At 44.6% G+C, this 19,218-nt stretch overlaps 1 protein-coding gene across 1 annotated transcript in view; it reads left to right on the top strand.

The window, feature by feature from the left end:
- SYCE1L (synaptonemal complex central element protein 1 like) overlaps positions 1-19,218 on the top strand; it is a 67,103-nt gene that overhangs the window by 12,111 nt on the left and 35,774 nt on the right. Inside the window, exons 3-8 of the mRNA XM_019646406.1 lie at positions 10,034-10,093; positions 10,274-10,348; positions 10,915-10,962; positions 11,225-11,273; positions 12,889-12,952; positions 13,750-13,819. Coding sequence (XP_019501951.1) covers positions 10,034-10,093; positions 10,274-10,348; positions 10,915-10,962; positions 11,225-11,273; positions 12,889-12,952; positions 13,750-13,819 — 366 coding nt within the window. The remainder of the gene's footprint in view (positions 1-10,033; positions 10,094-10,273; positions 10,349-10,914; positions 10,963-11,224; positions 11,274-12,888; positions 12,953-13,749; positions 13,820-19,218) is intronic.

Below are 19,218 nucleotides of genomic sequence, written 5' to 3'. Positions count from 1 at the left end.
GGCTCCACTGACACTGCCCACCTGCCTTAGTCCAGCTACCAGGATTCAAATCCTGGCTTCCCTGCTCATTGACTGGGAAGCTTCCTGCTCAGGTAAATTGTTTAATGTCTCCAAAACTCAATCACCAAATTTGTGAAATGGTGATACCAACTGCACAGCACTTGTAAACCTGGCCATCTCCCCGCTCCTCCGGCAGCCTCCCCTGAACCCTTAAATAAGCTAACCTGCCCTTCATGTGAATGCGGTGCAGGAAATGGTTGGTGCACAGGGTGCCTCTCCCAGTTTGAACTCTCAGAGAGGGGACTGACTCCACCCACTTCATCTCCCTGGTAAAAGGCCTGAAAACAATAAAAATAGACGCCCCTTTCAATTATCGCCTGTGCATTTTTGTGTGTGAAATGGCACCGAAATGCCTTGGATCTGAAGACTACTTGATGATTAAGTGTTAATTGTTTCCCTGTGCTGAGAGATCTTATTCTTAACCTTTTTCCTTCTCCCGTCTGAAATTGATTTATTCCATATTCCTAGAGATCCCCAAATGCCTATACTTTCGGTGATTACTTCTTTACTCTCACACGTTTCCCCTTCTCATCTGCTGCTTAGTTAAGAGCATTGTTAAAGCTATTCCTCGGAAAGGAAAGGACCAAATGGCGTTCCAGTCAGGGAATGTTTTTTAGCCTTTTCATCTTTATTGTGTTCGGATTGTGGGTTTGGAAGGGGAGATAGAAAGACAGGAGGCTGATATTTGGGAATGCTGACTAGAATGTGAGAATGGCAAAAGACTGAGTTGTAGGTTACCGCTGTGTTGTCAGATATGACAGTGACTGGTCACATGTGGCTAGTGAGCACTTAGAATATGGCTGGTCCAAATTGAGGCACGCCCGAAGTGCAAACTACACAGTGGATTTCAAAAGCTTGGTACAAGAAAATGTAAAATATATCAGTATTTTCTATGTTGATTACATGTTTAAATTATAATATTTTTAAATAGTTACATTCATAATATTTCATGAATATATGGGCTTAAATATTGAAGTTAGTTTTGTCTTGTTTTTCCTTCATTTTTGAAATGTGTCTAGTAAAAACTTTTAAATTACACCTATGGCTCACATTGTATTTCTGTTATTCAGCACTGTTTTTTAGAGGGTGTTGGAGGGGATTGGGCCATCTGCTGTGCTCCCGGCTCCTTTGTGGCCATTATCTGCAGGCCACATAGTTCCTGGAGCATCTAATGTCCTGAACTAGCTTGATCCCTTTGCTGCCATGAGGTCAGCATTGAAGAATGGAATAGCGTTTTTTTAAATGGATGCTGACTCTGAGATGGATGCGTAGGGCACACACACAAGGATTTGCATCTTCATGCCTTCTCCATGTACATATCTCAATTTGTGGATGAACAGATCACATAGTCTTACATTCAGAAAAAAAAATTGAAAAAATGAATTTGCAGGATATTGTTTGGAAATTCTTGGTGTAACTAGGTTTCCTCGATAGCTCAAGCAAAAGCGCTGATTTGATCCCCTGAACCACTAAATTAGTACAAAGATTTTTTTTTCTAATGCCATTAGCAAAGGGCTCAAAATGTGTAGACTACAAAATTACCAGGCTTCCAGAATACATTTTACACATCTTTCATGCCACCAAAACGTGAATGACTTTTGAGGGAAGAGCAGGATAATCACATGCTCTTCAAGTTTTATCCTATGGTTTATTTATTCACTCTGACAAAGGATGTGCCTTTACAATGGGAAGATTGAAGGACTACCACCTGAACCAAGGACCAAGTTATGGGACAGTTTGACCTTATCTTCTTGGTGTGATGAGTGAGAGGCACACATCATCACCCATGTGGGCTCCTTGATGAAGATGCTTAACTTACATGTAATCAATAGGAAACAGACACAGTGAGAAGCTTTATAGGACAATTGCCCTTGCCGCCTGAACAGAGTCACTGTCATGAAGAATAGAGAAGGCTCTGATAGACCAACCAGCTTCCTATTGCTGTGGAAACAAATCACCACAAACTTGGTGGCTAAATACAAATGTATTACCTTCCATTTCTGGAGGTCAGAAGTCTCAGTTCTGGGGGACTTAATCTTACAGTCGTGCAGGACTAAAATCAGGGTGTCATCAGGGCTGTGTCCCTTCTGGGGGCCCTTGGAGAGAAGCTATTCCTTACCTGTCCTAGCTTCTCATGGCTACCTGAAACCCTTGACTCACTCTACTCCGACCTCTGCTTCCATGATCACATCTCCTTCTCTGACTGGACTTGCCTGTTTCCCTCTTTTAAGGACCCTTGTGATGACATTAGATCATCCAGGAAAATCCCCCAGCTCAAGATGTTTCGACTTCTTCCCTGTATTCAGTTCCCTTAATTTGTCCTCAGAATTTTGCTTCCTTGTTTGTCTTTCAGGTTCAAATATGAATAGACGTGGGGGAGCTCGGCATTGCCAAAAGACTGAAGGGTATGCCTGAAAGAATTGAACTGGAAAGAAACCAACTGTGAAAAACAGAGGAGCCAGAGGGGAGACTGGGGGACATGGACACCAAGCACAGCCCGAGCCGTGTGCTAGACAGAGCAGAGGAGAGGGAGTGGCCACAAGGCTTCATTAGCCTTTTCAGGTGGGTGATGATTCGCCCTCCTGGGCAGGCGATGGGCACCAGGGGGCAGACTTCCAGCTCTGCTGCACACTGGCTGTGTGACTTCCAGCAAGTTACTTAACTTCTCTATGCCTCAGTTTCCTCATCTGTAAAGTAGAGGTCTGTTGTAAGGGTTAAATAAATTGATACTATATAGAAAGTGCTTAAAACAAGACCTGGCACATCATAAACACTTTGTTGGTGGTAACCATTATTATTATTATTATTACCAAGAATTTTCATGTCCTCATTTGGTCATCACCCTAGTAATCCCACACAGTCAGAAGCATATATTTTTTGTCGTAAATGAAACTTATAGTGACTTAACTGAAACCAGGACAGAACTAGTATTTCAGCCCGGGTCTTTCCACCACAAGTTCAGAATTCTTCCTGCTCTGCATGTCACAGCACACTGCATTGTTTTCCAGTCTGTCCAGGTTTTTCTTTTTCTTTTTCTCTTTTTTGCTCCATCTTGTTTAAAAAAAAAAGAAAGAAAATGAAATCCAACTGAATGAATTTGAAAGATTTTATTGGTTTTATTCAATGATTCATGAATCTGGCAGCATTCAATCTACCAGATGGAAAGGTAGCTCCAAGGAGCTGCTGTACAAATGACACACTTTTACAAGAAGAAGGGAGCAGGGGAAAGGAAGTTATCCTAGAAAAAAATGCTGGTTGGTTATTGCAAGGTCACCTTCATTTAGGCGATGACAGCAGTCTGTTAGAAAGATTACTGAATGCCATGGAGGCTACCCCATGCATCCAACTACCTTATCCTCAATTTGCTTCTTTATATCAGGGAGAAGATCTTTAAATAAGATGAAAATCAAAAGATTCCTATGTTCTAGATTTAGAGCTGTGTGTCTGAAATGTTTTGGTAAATCCCTCCACCAAGTCTTCAGAATGCTTTTCTTTCCTTCTGGGTCCATAGTTTCATTTTAGCTTTGGGGAAAAGGCCTAAAAAGGAAAGTTTCTATTGGCTGTGAAAAACAGTTTCCAATTTGGCCAACTTCTGACCATGGAGCTACTTTAAAAAACAATCCTTTCAAATATCTTGTCAGATTTCAGCCGGGACAAACAGTCAATATTCATGGCAGTATTGAACAACTCCTTGAACACAAGAGATGTCCCCAAAGAGGGTGCAAAAATTACCACCCTACCAACATCCACAGCCAATCCCAAAGACAGTCAAAAGACTTAAACAACTCCCCCGACAACTGGCAACAGTCAGCAAAACCCTAATGGCAGATGGAATGCAACCTGTATTTCTGTCTGGCCACAACTTGGGGGCCCTCAACCTACAGGTTGGGACACTAAGCTGTCAGGATGCAAAATGAGACAAACAAGAAAGCAATTACGTATGCGACACCTAAAGCACAAGAAACAAAATAAAAAATAAACAAGTGAGACTACATCAAACTTAAAAGCTCCTGCACAGCAAAAGGAACTATCAACAAAGTGAAAACACAGCCTACACAATGGGAAACATTATTTGCAAACCATATATCTCATAAGGGATTAATAAAATATCCAAAACATAGTTAGATCTCATACAACTCAATAGCAAAAAGCCCAAGTAACTTAACTTAAAAATGGGGAATAATCCCAAACAGACATTTTCCCAAAAAAGATATATGAAAGGCCAACAGGTACGTGAAAAGATGCTCAACATCACTAGTAATCATTAGGGAAATGGCAAGTAAAACCACAGTGAAATCTCATCTCACGCTTGTTAGGATGGCCATTATCAAAAAGATAAGAGAGAAATGCTGGTTTGGATACGGAGAAAAGAGAATCCTTGTGCACTATTGATGGAATTATGAATTAGTACAGCCACTATGGAAAACAATATGAGGGTTCCTCAACAAATTCAAAATAGAAATTCCATATGATCCAGTAATTCTACTTCTGAGACTATATCCAAAGGAACAAAACCACTAATTTGAAAAGATATCTGCAACCCCATGTTCATAGCATCATGATTTACAATACCCAAGATATGGAAACCACGTAAGTTAAGTGTCCATCAGTGAATGAATGGATAAAGAAGTTGTGGTACATATCTACAGTGCAATATTATTCAGCCACAAAAAAAAATGAGAAAATCCTACCATTGGTGACAATACAGTTAGGCCTCAAAGGCATTATGCTAACTGAAATAAGTCAGACAAATACTGTGTGATCTCACTTATATTTGGAATCTAAAAAACAAACAAACAAAAGCCCCCCACAAAACTCATAGAAAAATAGATCACATTTGTGGCCACCAGAGGCAAGGGGGTAAGGGGAAAAGGAATCGAAAGAAGGCGGTCAAAAGGTACAAACTTGCAGTTGTAAGATTAAGTAAGTACTAGGAATCTAATGTACAGTACGATGACTATAGCTAAACTAACATTGCTGTATGATACATAGGAAAGTGGTTAAGAGTAAATCCCAAGAGTTCTTATCATAAGAACAAAATTTCCCTTTATTCCTTCTTTGTTTTCTTTTTATTGAATCTATGTGAGAAGATGGATGTTAGCTGAATGTAGTGTGGTAATCATTTCACAATGTATGGAAATCAAACCATAAAAAAAATTAATCCATATTTGGACAAAGTTAACCTGTTTGTAACTCTCTGGGCACCACTTAACAGAAATTGCATAATCTTGCATAATAGCAGATCCGCTGAATACTCTAGAAATTTGCTGATTTAACATTAAATTCTTACAGAGCAATTATTGGGAAAAGATGTTCTGTCAAGATAATAAAATTAACGTTGCTACAGTATTTATATTCTTGAAAAATCTCTGGTGAGAAGATGTATTTGGTGGAGATAATAGATGAAATATGTGTGTGTGTTCTGTGTATGTATGTAACATACACATATGCATATGCCCAAACACACATCCTCCAATGGTATAAAAAAGCCAAAAAGCACCAATCGTTAACTCTTAAAAAAAAAAAAAAAAGCTGTCCTGGAGGAGAAACATTCAACAACTAATGGGCACCCCCAAAACAAATTCGCAATCTGAATTTTCAAAAGACAATGTGAAATTTTACTTTTCTCTCTGGATCAGGTTCCACAGATAGAGATCAGGGAGAGCTGGTAAGAATTCTTACCCTTTGCCGGCTTCTGCCAGTTTTCCCCGGGTTCTTTCTGTAGGTTCTGCAGCCAGGAGGGTGTCCCAGCAAGTTTCATCTTAGTCACCTGACACTGTAGAGGAAGAAAAATAATTTTTCTCTGCTATTTATAGAGTGCCTACCGGAGATCCCCTTTTCTCTAAGGCACCTCATAATTCGATAAGCTTATCTACAATAGGTTTAAAAGTCCTCCACTGTGACCACTCAAATTCTATTATCTTTGATAAGTTTAACCTGCTTGGTCAGCCTTAAAACACAATTTTATTCACCTGAGACCTCACATTGGCTCCATTCCAGCTTAAATAGACCCAGTAAGTTTCTCAGTCAGATCCAGTTCGACTCCGGCAGGTTTCCGGGCCCAGTCAGGGAAGAGAAATGCTCAAGCAGCCTGACCGGCCATAACACAAAGCTGAGAATCCAGGACCCAGGCTCCGAGAGGGCCGTGCCCAGCTCCTCCAGAGGCAGCGAGAAAGCAGCGAGCTCAGGGCTCAGCAGGTACCTTCTCCTGGTTACTTGTTGCTTCTGGGGGGCCCTCGGGTGTCTCCTTTGGTTCCCTCTTCTGAGACCAGAACTATTAAAAGATAAACTGGGGCATATTAAAAATTGTAAGAGATTATTTGAGCAAAAATTGATTCAAGTGGGGCAGTGTCCCATCTAGCAGGTGGAAAGGAGCTCAGTGGAGCGGTACAGAAAGACTTTCGTAGCCAGAAGAGAGCGGGAATGGGCAAGTTTTATTAGGCACAGAAGAGGTTGGTTATTGCAAAGTTAGTTTCCTTAAGAGATGGCGGCGGTCTGTCAGGCCGATTACCTAACTAGTGCTTCTCAAGTGATTCCCGACTGACTAGTTTAAAAGTCCATTTCTGGAAGAGCTGAAACTGTAATTCAGTTAAGTCTCGGTTTGGTGATGTGGGGCTTAGCATAAGCCCCACTTGGGGCCTGTTGTCATCTTTTTAACAAAGGCTCAGGATATTATCCTTGTTCAAAAGAGGGTGGAGGTGACATCTTGGGCATTTGAAATGGCAGGTGCAAAGTGTTCTTTATATTTCATGTATATGTGTGTGGGTGCCAAGTGTTTCTGCAGATGTTGTGGAAAATACAGCTTTTGGTTTNCCACTTGCTCTCTTCTTCCTCTCTCCTCTGCCCCTTCTCCACAGGCTAAAGGCAGAGCTGGAGGAATTCGGGGGGCAGGTCCCCGCCCAGACCCATAGCACCCCAGAGGGCCGGGCTGACAAAGGAGAGGTCGGGAGCCTGGGATGGAAGCAAGGCGGGCAGAGAGGGAGACAGAACGGGCGCGGGTGTCCCCACTGCCCCTCGGAGAGAGAGTTAGTGGGGGGCAGGGCGCCCCCGGGGGCTGAAGGTGACAGGGCAAAGGCAGCTGCGGGTCCCGCAGCCTGAGTGACTCCCGGCTCCCGCAGGCCCGCCCCGAGCTCCTGGGCGCCCGCCACGAGGACAACCTGGAGCCGCGGGTGGAGCTGGCTCCGACGCCCCGTTAGGCCAATGGGACCCACCTAGTCCCCACCTAACTTAAAAGCCCGCCAAAAAATAAAGGCTGTGATTTCGGACCGTCCTCCACCTCCGCGGCTGAATCTGTGCTCCTGGAGTCACCGAGGGTGGTGGGGGGCGTCGCCCCGGCTCCAGGCACTCTGGGCGGGGCCTCGGCCGGACTCCGCCCACCAGGCCCGTGGCGGGCTCTCGCGGAAGCTCAATACTGTGGATGTTCCTGAGCAGCTCAATGAATAAGTAGATGCCAAGGCCACCCCATCCCCACCGCCGCATCTCGGGTTCCTGAACCATCTGTTTTATCAACAAAAGCTAAAGGGAACGTGTTAAAAACCCCGGTCAGGTCCCATGGGTCTCCTGTGGTTCAGAGTAAAATCCCTGTCTCCCAGAGTCCCTGCATTCCCCACGGACTCCCGCTGACCTCGCGGACCTCACAGACCTGCCCGCCTACCTGGGCTCCCCCTCCCACATTCAGTTCCAGCTTTCCACCCTTCTCCAAGCACACTGTCATCTCAGAGCCTTTGTCCTGCTGTGCCCTCATCTGGGACGCTTTCCCCAGGTCTCCCGGCTTCTGCCCTTACCTACCCAGCAGGTGTGTTCTGTATGTCAGCAGCTCAGGGGGCTGGTGTGGGGTACCCAATTCCAAAAAGCACCTTGCACCAGCCTGATGCCACTTAGTAAGCACGTATTGATTAAATAAGCATTTGCTGAATATCTTTTGTAGCAGACACTATTTGTAGGCCCTGGATTTTAAATAGCATGGTCAGAGAGTCTCACTGAGGAAGTGATGTCTGAGTAGGGAGGTGAGGGGGAAGTGAGGGAGAGCGCCCTGTGGGCATCTGGGAGAGGGAACGACACATGCAACGGCTGTGTGTGTGTGTGTGTGTGTGTGTGGAGCACCAGCTTAGCTGTGTTTGAGGAGCATGTGGAGGAGGTCAGTGTTGTGAGGCACAGTGAGGTGAAGAGTGAGGGGTGATGATATGGAAGAATTGTTAGGACCCAGGAAGTTGGGCAGTGTCTAGCTAGTCAGTAGCGAGTTCTGAGAATGGGCCCTGTCTGTCACACAGCAAACACTCAGTAAATGTGAGCTATCACTTATGATGATGATGATTTGTTATTATTCCCAGTCCATCAGTGAGGGAAACTGAGGTGTGTGAATCACTTAGAACAGGGGCTTATAATTTATTAAGTGCTTAATAAATGGTTCATATGATTTATTGTTATTATTATTATTATTATTATTCCTAGGCTACAGATGAGGAACACCAAGGTGAGTATTTCCCTTAGAACAGATTTAATGCAATAAATGCTCAATAAATGGTACCTATTGTTTATTATTCTCATTACTCTCCTTGTTAGTCCCAATTTAGAGATGAGGAAAATTGAGGCAGTGAATGTATACAGTAAACCCACAATAAATGTTGGGTCTCGCCATTGTTGCTATTAATATCCCAAGTGCACAGATGAGGCCCAGGATGCTTTAATCCCTGTATCGTGACTCACACCAGGCCCAGCTGACCCCAGGCCTAGGTTCTGATCTCTGGCTCCACTGACACTGCCCACCTGCCTTAGTCCAGCTACCAGGATTCAAATCCTGGCTTCCCTGCTCATTGACTGGGAAGCTTCCTGCTCAGGTAAATTGTTTAATGTCTCCAAAACTCAATCACCAAATTTGTGAAATGGTGATACCAACTGCACAGCACTTGTAAACCTGGCCATCTCCCCGCTCCTCCGGCAGCCTCCCCTGAACCCTTAAATAAGCTAACCTGCCCTTCATGTGAATGCGGTGCAGGAAATGGTTGGTGCACAGGGTGCCTCTCCCAGTTTGAACTCTCAGAGAGGGGACTGACTCCACCCACTTCATCTCCCTGGTAAAAGGCCTGAAAACAATAAAAATAGACGCCCCTTTCAATTATCGCCTGTGCATTTTTGTGTGTGAAATGGCACCGAAATGCCTTGGATCTGAAGACTACTTGATGATTAAGTGTTAATTGTTTCCCTGTGCTGAGAGATCTTATTCTTAACCTTTTTCCTTCTCCCGTCTGAAATTGATTTATTCCATATTCCTAGAGATCCCCAAATGCCTATACTTTCGGTGATTACTTCTTTACTCTCACACGTTTCCCCTTCTCATCTGCTGCTTAGTTAAGAGCATTGTTAAAGCTATTCCTCGGAAAGGAAAGGACCAAATGGCGTTCCAGTCAGGGAATGTTTTTTAGCCTTTTCATCTTTATTGTGTTCGGATTGTGGGTTTGGAAGGGGAGATAGAAAGACAGGAGGCTGATATTTGGGAATGCTGACTAGAATGTGAGAATGGCAAAAGACTGAGTTGTAGGTTACCGCTGTGTTGTCAGATATGACAGTGACTGGTCACATGTGGCTAGTGAGCACTTAGAATATGGCTGGTCCAAATTGAGGNCTTTCCATATCTCAAGAAGCACCTTCTATTCTTTCAGTCTTCAACCCCTTGCTTCACTTTATTTTCCTTCACAGCAGTTACTGCCACCCTCATTCTCATATATATATATATATATATATATATATATATATATATATATATATATATTCTTTGTTCAATGTCCGTCTCTGCCACCCAGAATGTAGGCCCTGCTTGGGGAAATCTTACAGAGACCAGCATACTGCAGGCACTCAATAAATGCATGTTGATTGACAGTAGCAGAGACAACAGTGCCAACACCCATCCCCCTCCACCTACCTTGGACAGCCAGGCATCTGTCTTCTTTGGCTCAAGCTCTCTTTCCTTCTGCAGAGGGAAGCCTGGAGCCACAGATAGGAGACCTGATTCACCGGATTAATGAGCTTCAGCAAGGTAAACTCGGGGACCCGGCCAGCTGGCCAGGAAGGACCTGAATACCTTCACTCCCTCACCTGTAAAAGCCAGCCCCCTCCAGGTTGTTTGAAGATGAGCAGGCCGTGTCACAATCTGGGAGAGAATGGCAAGGCTAGAGGCTGCACTCACACAGTGTCCTTCTTCCCTTCACTGGCCCAGCAAAGAAGAAATCCAGTGAGGAGCTGGGAGAAGCCCAAGATCTCTGGGAGGCCTTGCGCAGGGAACTGGACTCCTGTAAGTGAGAGCCAAAGAGGGACCAGAGATCCCACAGCCGCTGCTGCTGTTCCTGTGCACACCTCAGGGTCCTTGCAGGGGCTGCTCTCTCTACCCGCAGTGCTCTTATCCTCTCTAATCTAGATTGCCTCTGGCTATCTCAAGTCACCTTTTAGCTCTCAGCTCAGACTTCACCCTACCTAATGGTCCCGTGTGAAAATAGAATACCACCTTCTTTCTGTCACTCTCACCCTCCTGCTTGATTTGTTTCTTCACAGCCTTTATTTCCATGTGACATGGTGCATTTACTTCTTTCTAGTCATCTCTCCCCTCAGTATAAACCTTGTGCATTTGGCAGGGTCTCTGCTCCTTTGGCATTTGCAGGGAACGTGGGCAGCGAGGGGCAGAAGCTGAATCAGCATGGTCCCCAGAAGGAGATGGGTGCAGGGTGGCAAGAACACACCCCCTGCCCTGGGGCTGTACTAGACTTTCTGTGTGACCTTGGACCTGCCCTGGGCATGAAGTTGCAGTGGGGACACAGGATGTTGTCCTTCCTTGGAGGCTCAAATTGTCACTGTGTTTTCCAGTGAATGGAGAGAAAGTGCACCTAGAGGAGGTCTTGAGCAAAAAGCAAGGTCTGTGTTTTGTTTTATTTACCATCTGATCTGCCTTCATTATTCCACCCCATCACCCCACAAAAGCCCACGGTCCCCAGAACAGCCCGAAGAACCCCACTGAAACCTGAGTCAGGGTGCTTCCCTCCACTCACATCTCTCCCTTGCCTGCTGCTTAACTTGAAGTAAACACTAAAGCCAGTGCCCCCCGATGCCCATCACCCCTCCCCAAGCCTGACTCCCCAAGAGCTCTCACAGGGCCCTCTGGCTCGTCTCCCTACAGAGGCGCTGAGGATCCTCCACTGCCAAACGAAGGAAAGCGAGGCTCAGAGGTAAGAGGCCCTGCCCAGCACTTCCCCACGTTAGTCCCCAGCCTGAAAGAGGAGGGAGTGAGAGACAGGGAAATAAATCTGGGACACACACTCCTCATTTCCTCTTTCTAGAAAATAGACTAGCTAGACAAGAGACTCCCATGTTCATCTCTGATATTACATGGTGCTATGAAGATTAACTTACTCATTTAATCATTCATTGCTACTTTCTTTATAAATTTCATCTACTGGTGTTATTCTAAGTCTTTCCCTATTGGTTAGCTAGCTCTTCTGCCACCCATTCAATGATCTGTCTGCTCATTTAGGCCCTCAGTCATCCATCTACCCACCCATCCACCCACTCAGCCATTCATCCATTCATCCATCAATACATCTGTCCTACTATCCAACCCTCATCCAGTCAGCCAGTCAGACATTATCTCTCCAGCCTCTTATGTAATCATCTTTCATCCATCCAATCATTCATGCCTCTTCTCTCCATCTTTCCAACCATCTAGCTCTTCATTTACTCACCCAGTCATCCACCCAGACATCCATCCATCTCTCCAGCAATCTTTTTATTTCTCTATCTGGCCATCATCCCCCCACTCTTCATTTCTCTAACCAGCCATCATCTCTTCATCCAACCATTTACCCATCCAATTAGCTGTCCTTCCAACCATCTATCTGTCCATCTCTCCATCGTTTGAACCTTTACTTAACACGTTCTTGTGGCCAGAGGTCTCATACTCTGGTGCACCATGATTTTAATTGTGTGGGAAAACGTAGTGGATAGTTAAAGTGTGTGTATGCTTAACTACGCCACACACACACACACACACACACACACACACACACACACACACGCAGTCTGATAAGCAGTTGATGTTCATTTATCAACCTAATCCTCACAATGATAACTAAAGGGCTAATGTCACCCTCCCATCATTACCACCATTTTACATATAAGGAAACAGAGACCCAGAGAGATTAAGTAACTTGTCCAGGCTCACAGTGGAATAGCAGATCCAAGCTTTAAGCCAGGACTTTAGAATCTATGAAGCTGAACTACTTCTCCCCTCACAAAGTTTTCTTGGGGGGGTGCATGGTTTGATGGGGGACAGGATGGATAGGACGATGGGCTCGACAGAGGCCCATAAAGTTTCACGTTCAATCAGTAGAAGAAAGGAAAATGATGAAGGTTACGAACAGGCCCCCAGACCCACTCCTGCAGGAGGAAGTGGGGGATCATTCAGAGAATATGGCTGAGGCTGTCTTTCTTTCTCTTCCCTGGAAGCACATGTTGCATGAGTACATGGACCAAATTTCTACCCATAATTCTCAGATTGAAGAGAGTTGTAAACAGAGGAACCTGGGGTAACCACTGGGGTCGCCCCGGGTCTAGGACCTGGTGTGGCACGGGGTGGGGAATGGGAGTGGAACTTGCATCAGGGAGAGTTTGTTGGAAGAGGAGCTGCTGGAACCCAGGCTTGGAGAATAAAGCCCAGAAAGGGGCTCCTAGCAGAGGGACCATCAGGCAAAGGTCTAAAGTCTGTGCATGAGGAAGCCCCAGACTGAACCAGGCTGGATGTTGGTCCTAGCAGGTGTTCTCTCATTCCTGGGGGTGGGCCTCTAGGTTGCATGACCACGAACAGCTGGAGGATTTGATGGGCCAGCACAAGGACCTCTGGGAATTCCAGGTGAGCCTTCTTCATTGCCTCTAACCAAAGCCCCTCCTCTCCTGGCCTCAGTGTCTCTGCTGGTTGCTCAGGTCCACCTACTGCTCAGGCCCAAGTCCATGGGAAAGCCCTTGACTCCTTTCTTCCTCTCACCCATCCACTCAACCCTTCAGCTTTTATCTTAAATCTGGCCCCCTCTCACCATTCCCCACTGCCACATCATTGCCCGGACTGGTGCAGTAGCCATTGCTGATCCTGCTTCCCTCCTGCTCACCCAGAGTGCTCACCTTGCGGTGGCAAATGGGAACCCTGAAAAAGCCATGGTCAAGCCTTTCCTTCCTTCAGCTAATGGCGCCGGATGCATCCCACAGCATTCAGGCAGGAGGAGACAGGAGGGAATACAAGGGGCCAAGTATTTGCTGTCCCCACGATGGCTGGGAACAGAGGGAGTCATACCCAGACTCTAAACAAGAAAATAAGCAGGTATCTGGGTGCAAATGTTCCTGGCAGAAGGAAAGGCCAGTGCAAAGGCCCTGAGGCTGAACTGTGCCTGGGGCAGTTGAAGAGCAAAGGGGAGGGTGAGCAGGGAAGATGAAAGTGGGAAGAGATGAGATTTGAGAGGTACACGAGGACATGGGGAGCGATTGGGGGGAAATGCATCTCCAACAGCACCCAGCCAGAGCAGAAACTGCACATTGAGTTAATAGTTAAATGAATGAATGAATGACCTAATTCAGGTAAGGACTTTCTGAGAGGGGAGAAGGAGGAGGGGGCCAGGAGGACAGTGAGACGGACAGGCCTCTTCTCTCTCCTCTCAGATGCTGGAGCAGCGACTGGCTTGGGAGATCCGTGCCCTGGAGAGCAGCATGGCGCAACTGCTCACTGAAGGTGGGACTCCCGCNGGGGGGCCCTCTGGCATCCCAAGCCAGCTCTTAACCAATGCGCCACTCGGCCGGCCCCGATTTAAACTTTTGACTCAAGTTCTTAAAATTTAGGAAATAGAGCCTGGATAGCTATGAGATTATAAAAGTCCTGAATATCCATTAGAAAAACCACAGGATGGGGGTGAAAAAGAAGGCCAGGCCATGAAGAAGGTTTCAGAGGTCCCTGCTGGCCCAAGGACAGTTATCTGTAGTGTCCAACATCGCACTGAAAATGACTTGCTTTTAAAAGGCAGAGGGCTTCAGGGGGGAGTGGGGTGGGGCAGTGGAGGCGAGGGCCTTCCCCATTTCATTTTGGGTAGGGCTCTTAATTCACCCCTAGGACATCTCTCAACTTAGAGAATACTTCGGCCCTCAACAGCGCCTCAAATCTGCTATGGCTTTGCAGCGCAGCAGCAGGAATGTTTAATACATAATAGATAACGCTTTAACCCAAAATAAAATAAAATAAAGATCCTTACAACCCCCCCCCCCACACACACACACGCTGATTCCTAAAGTTAACCCGTTACTTGTGCTGTTAATACTTGACTAATACTTCATTGGAAACATAGATCCAAAAGACTGAATCTTTACCCCCAAACGAACACAGAATAAAATGGGTAACTTGAGGTGCAGGGCATACAGTTTAGGTCAGCGCACATAGGAGGAGACAGGGGAAGAGCGAAGCTGGGTGACAGACACATTCAGTAGAGGCAGATGTTTATACAAAGAGTGTAGGGGACAACATAAGCTGGTAACTGCAATATGGCCTCAGGGATAGAAAAGACAGTCTGGGGAATCGAATCAATAATGTTGTAAAAATTTTTTAGTGGGCCAGATGGACTCATGTCTTGTTAGGGAGACCACTTCACGGATGGTGTAGAGGCCTGACCACTGCACTGTACATCTGAAGCTGCCGTTGAATAATATTATATGTCAACTGTAACTTAATACATATATAGTCATGGGATGTGGAGTAGAGTGTGGGAATGGAGTCAATGGAATTGTAATAGATATGTATGATATTGGGGATGGGGAGCAGTGGATGGGAGGAGGGGGGTTGTCACTTTGTGAGGGGTGAAAAGGATAAGTATTACTTTGTTTTGTACACCTGTAACTAAAAAAAAATAAAAGTAGGGGAACATCAGGAAAAGCTCTGTACAGATTCGCGTGTGCGCGTCTCGGGGCGCCAGATCCCCCCCATGGCACATGGAAGAACAGGGAGCCCAGGGAGGAGGCCGTTCCTGCCATTCTACTTTTAGAAGCGCCACGTCAAAAACAAGAGTGGCATTTGGTGGGATGATGCCTGGGTGCCCAGTGTCAGCGTAGGCATAGTCTGGGGAGATAGTCAGTTTCTTACCCCGACCCACACTCATCTGGGCAACTCCTTCCCAGCCTTCCAAACACTTGTTTGTTGATTTAGTGAAGATAGCCATTGTGACAAGCACGAGGAGGTGATAGCTCACTGTGGTTTTAATTTGCATTCCCCTGATGATTAGTGATGTTGAACATCTTTCCATATGTCTGTTGGCCATCTGTTGGGAGTATATAAGTATATGTGAAAGGACTGTCATTATAAGTACTCCCAACTGAGATAAAATGCAAAATTTATGACCTTTAAGTTTACTATATAAATGTGTTTTTAATGGCTTTAATTAAGGTAGGACATAACACATTTTAAAAAATGATTATTCCATGTAAGTACCACAAACCCAAGTAAAATTTTTTTAGGATTCTAGAGGAAAGTTAAAGAATGTCAAATTAAAATTTAAAACAACATAAGTAAATGTATTACTAATATAGTCTTATTCTAAGTATACTCCTAACAGCAACAGTCATTAATATTTCTCTGTCGAATGGTATCCTGAACCTTATGTCAGAATCTGTGCCTAACTAACCCTCCTCTTATCTCCATGACAACAATAGGAGGTATTTGTTGCACTCCCTGGTTTGACCCACGGTGCAAGTGAGATGTAGAGAAATTAAGTAACTTGTGCAAAGTCTTGTAAACAATAACAGCGTAATTAGAATTCATGATAAGTTCTCAAGTCAAAATTGTAAGGAACAGATTCTTTCCACTTAGTGTGTATATTAAGGAAAGAGTTTATTAGAAATAGCTGTACTTATGGCCTCAATGCAGGTACTGCTGTCAAGAGCCATTTTAGACATACAAAAGCAGCATACATAGATAGCATACCAGACTGGGAGCAGAGGTAGAGATGGGAACAAGCAAAATACGGTCCTTATGAACATGTTGTCTGGGAGATCAATAGAGAGCAGGTGGATGTTAACGCCAAGAATCTGGAGAAAATTATTATCAGCAAAATGCTACAATTTTTGCAAAGGGACACTAAGAAAAACAATTACAGTTGACCCTTGAATACCATGGATTTCAACTGCATGGGCCCACTTATCTGTGGATTATTTTCAATACATACATAAAATACTGTAAATGTATTTTATGATTTTTTTTTAAAAGATTTTCTTGGGGAATTGAGGGAGGAAACAGCATTGGGGAATCGGGGAAGGGGAACAGACAAGTTTTTGTCCTTTTGTTCTTCAGTCTAGTTGTGGAAGATGTCGCTTCACTGGCCCATGCTGGTATTGTGATCATTGCGCTCTTCCCAGCTGAGGCAGACTGGTCGCTGGCCCTTGGATGGCCACTCACGGTGGCTCACGCTGGCTGCCAGCCACTCATGGTAGCTTACAGCAGCCCACTGCAGCCCCACTGCAGCCTATGCCATCGCTGGGTGACTCACGGCACCCCAGCTCCAGGTCGAGCTGTTTTTCACTATCTTAGCAGTAGAGGCCGCAGCGTCACTGGCCCATGTGGGATCCTAACCAGGGCCCTGCTGCTCAGAGCTGGTGTCCCAAGTCAACTCTTAATCAACGCGCCACTCAGCTGGCGTCATCTCTTATGATATTCTTAATAAAATTTTTTCTCTCTAGCTTACTTTATAGTAAGAATGCATTTGCAGCAAATTGGATGGACCTAGAGGGTATTATGCTAAGTGAAATAAGTCAGACAGAGAAAGACAAATACCATATGAACTCCCTTAAATGTGGAATCTGAAGAACAAAATAAACAAAACAGAAACAGGCTCATAGATAAAGAGAACAAGCTGATGGTTTCCAGATGGGAGACCGTTTGGGGGACTGAGTGAAAAAGGTGAAGGGATTAAGAAGTACAAATTGGGGGCCGGCCGAGTGGCGCGTTGGTTAAGAGCTGGCTTGGGACGCCAGAAGGTCCCGGTTCGGATCCCACATATGAGGGCCAGTGACACTGCCCTCTACAGCTAAGATGCTGAACAACAGCTCANCTATACATTCATTATATATCCACAATCTTATTCTCAAAATAATAATTTAAAAGGTAGATGTGGCAGAAACTATGAGGTTTCCCTTGTAGTAGGAAGGATTCTGGAATGACCCTATGACCCAAAGCCACCTGTAATCCATCCTCTTGATTAGGGGGCAGGACCTATAATTAGGATGGGAGAGCACACTGGGATTACACTTTCAGTCTGGCCCAGCTGACCTCAAGAAAGGGAGATGCGCCTCAGTGGGTCTGTCCTATTCCCATGCGCCTTCACAGGGACTGGGCACTTCCGGACCAAAGAGATTTAAGGCCTGAGAAAAATTCAACACAAGGGGTGTCTTCCTTGCTTGCTTTGAAGCTAGACAGGGACATATGACAAGGAGTGAGGCTGCTCCTATAAGCTGAGGGTGACACCCAGCTGACAACCCGCAACAGAGCTTTTCTGTTTCATTTGCATTATTAGTTCCTCCATCAGGTTTGGTAAAGGCCTGCTAATAAATATTTCAGGCTTTGCAGCCACATACACTCTGTCTTGGTCACATATTTTCTTCCTCCCTTTCCCTCTTCCTTTCCTCCTACCCCCTTCCTTCCTTCTATACTTAAAAATGTAAAAAAAAAATCGGACTGAACCAAAGCAGGTTGTGGGCTGGTTTGCCAGCTCCTGGTGTAGACAATTAAACAATAAATTAAGGCCTGGCTGCAGTCTTTACCAATGTCTGCAGGGTAAATATACCCACCATGATTGATTTCAAGCTACCAACATGAATTGTCTTCACTGTCAGGAAAAGATACGCAGTAGCATACCATTATATAGTGTTTCCATGCATAAACAGTGGGAGTAAATGACCATAAGAGTAAAGATAGTAGTAAAATACAATGATATAATTAAAGAGGGTTGATTTTCGAGTAATTGCTGCCATTGTTTTTAGTATAATTTGTTTAATTATGAATTTCTGTAATTTAACTTTTACTAAAGGCTGTGTTTAATCACCAACTCATGTAATTCCTGAGAAGTTAACAGCTGGCTCTCGGGAGCTGCTATCAGCCACTATCAGCCACCTTCTGCACAAACCTGCCCATAACCTTTAAAAAGAGAGGTATGTGCTCACTCCATTTTCCCCTCCTGTCAGCTGGAATGTGAACCCAGCGTGCACACAGTAGGTTCTCAAAATTATTAAATAAGAAATGTAAGCACCTTATAGGACCAGGTTAGGCGGTCAGATACGTAAGTTAAGATAGCTAAAAGTCTGCATAGAAGTTGTAGAAAGTATAATCCAAGGCCGTAGTTCTCCAGGTGTGGTCCTCTGAGTGCCAGTTGCAGAAGTACCTGGAACCCTGTTATAGATGCACAATTTCAGCTCCTCCCACCCACAGAACCAGAGGCCCTGGGGGTGGGGTTTCGCACACTGTGCTTTCCAGGCTCCTCTGTGAAGCTCACTCAAACTTAAGAGCCACTAATGGAGTGATTAGTTTCTAGTTCCTAACAAAAAATTGCCAAGTTAATTTATTCTGAAGTTAACTTCCATTCACTTTTCCAAACAGGCGGACAGTGCATGATGGACTAAAACTATTAGAAATCAAAAGAAAATAACTCCAATTCCCAAATCCCATATTATAATTTTGTTTTAACATTTGAAAGATTTTTTTTTTTTCCTTAACTAAACACAATTCACAACCAGTTTAAAAAGACACACTGGGTCAACTGGAAATCTTCCATGTGGACTGGTATTAGATAATATTAGGAAAGGATTGTTAATCTTTTTATTTGTGATCATGGTATTGTAAATGTAGGGATGTACTAGTGCACATATGTTTTTCTTTAATTTTTTTATTCTTTAATTACAGTTGACATGCAATATTATATTAGTTTCAACTGTACAACATAGTGATTAGACATTTACATAAGTTCCAAAGTGATCACCCCGATAAGTCCATTACCCACCTGATATCATACATTGTTATTACAGTATGATTGACTATATTCCCTATGCTGTACTTTACATCCCTGTGACTATTATATTTTGTAACTACCAATTTGTGCTACT

This window comes from Hipposideros armiger, unplaced genomic scaffold (genome assembly GCF_001890085.2).
Source record: "Hipposideros armiger isolate ML-2016 unplaced genomic scaffold, ASM189008v1 scaffold_102, whole genome shotgun sequence".
Classification (NCBI taxonomy): domain Eukaryota; kingdom Metazoa; phylum Chordata; class Mammalia; order Chiroptera; family Hipposideridae; genus Hipposideros; species Hipposideros armiger.
The sequence above is the reverse complement of the archived record's forward strand: the minus strand, read 5'-3'. Positions and strand labels throughout refer to the sequence as shown.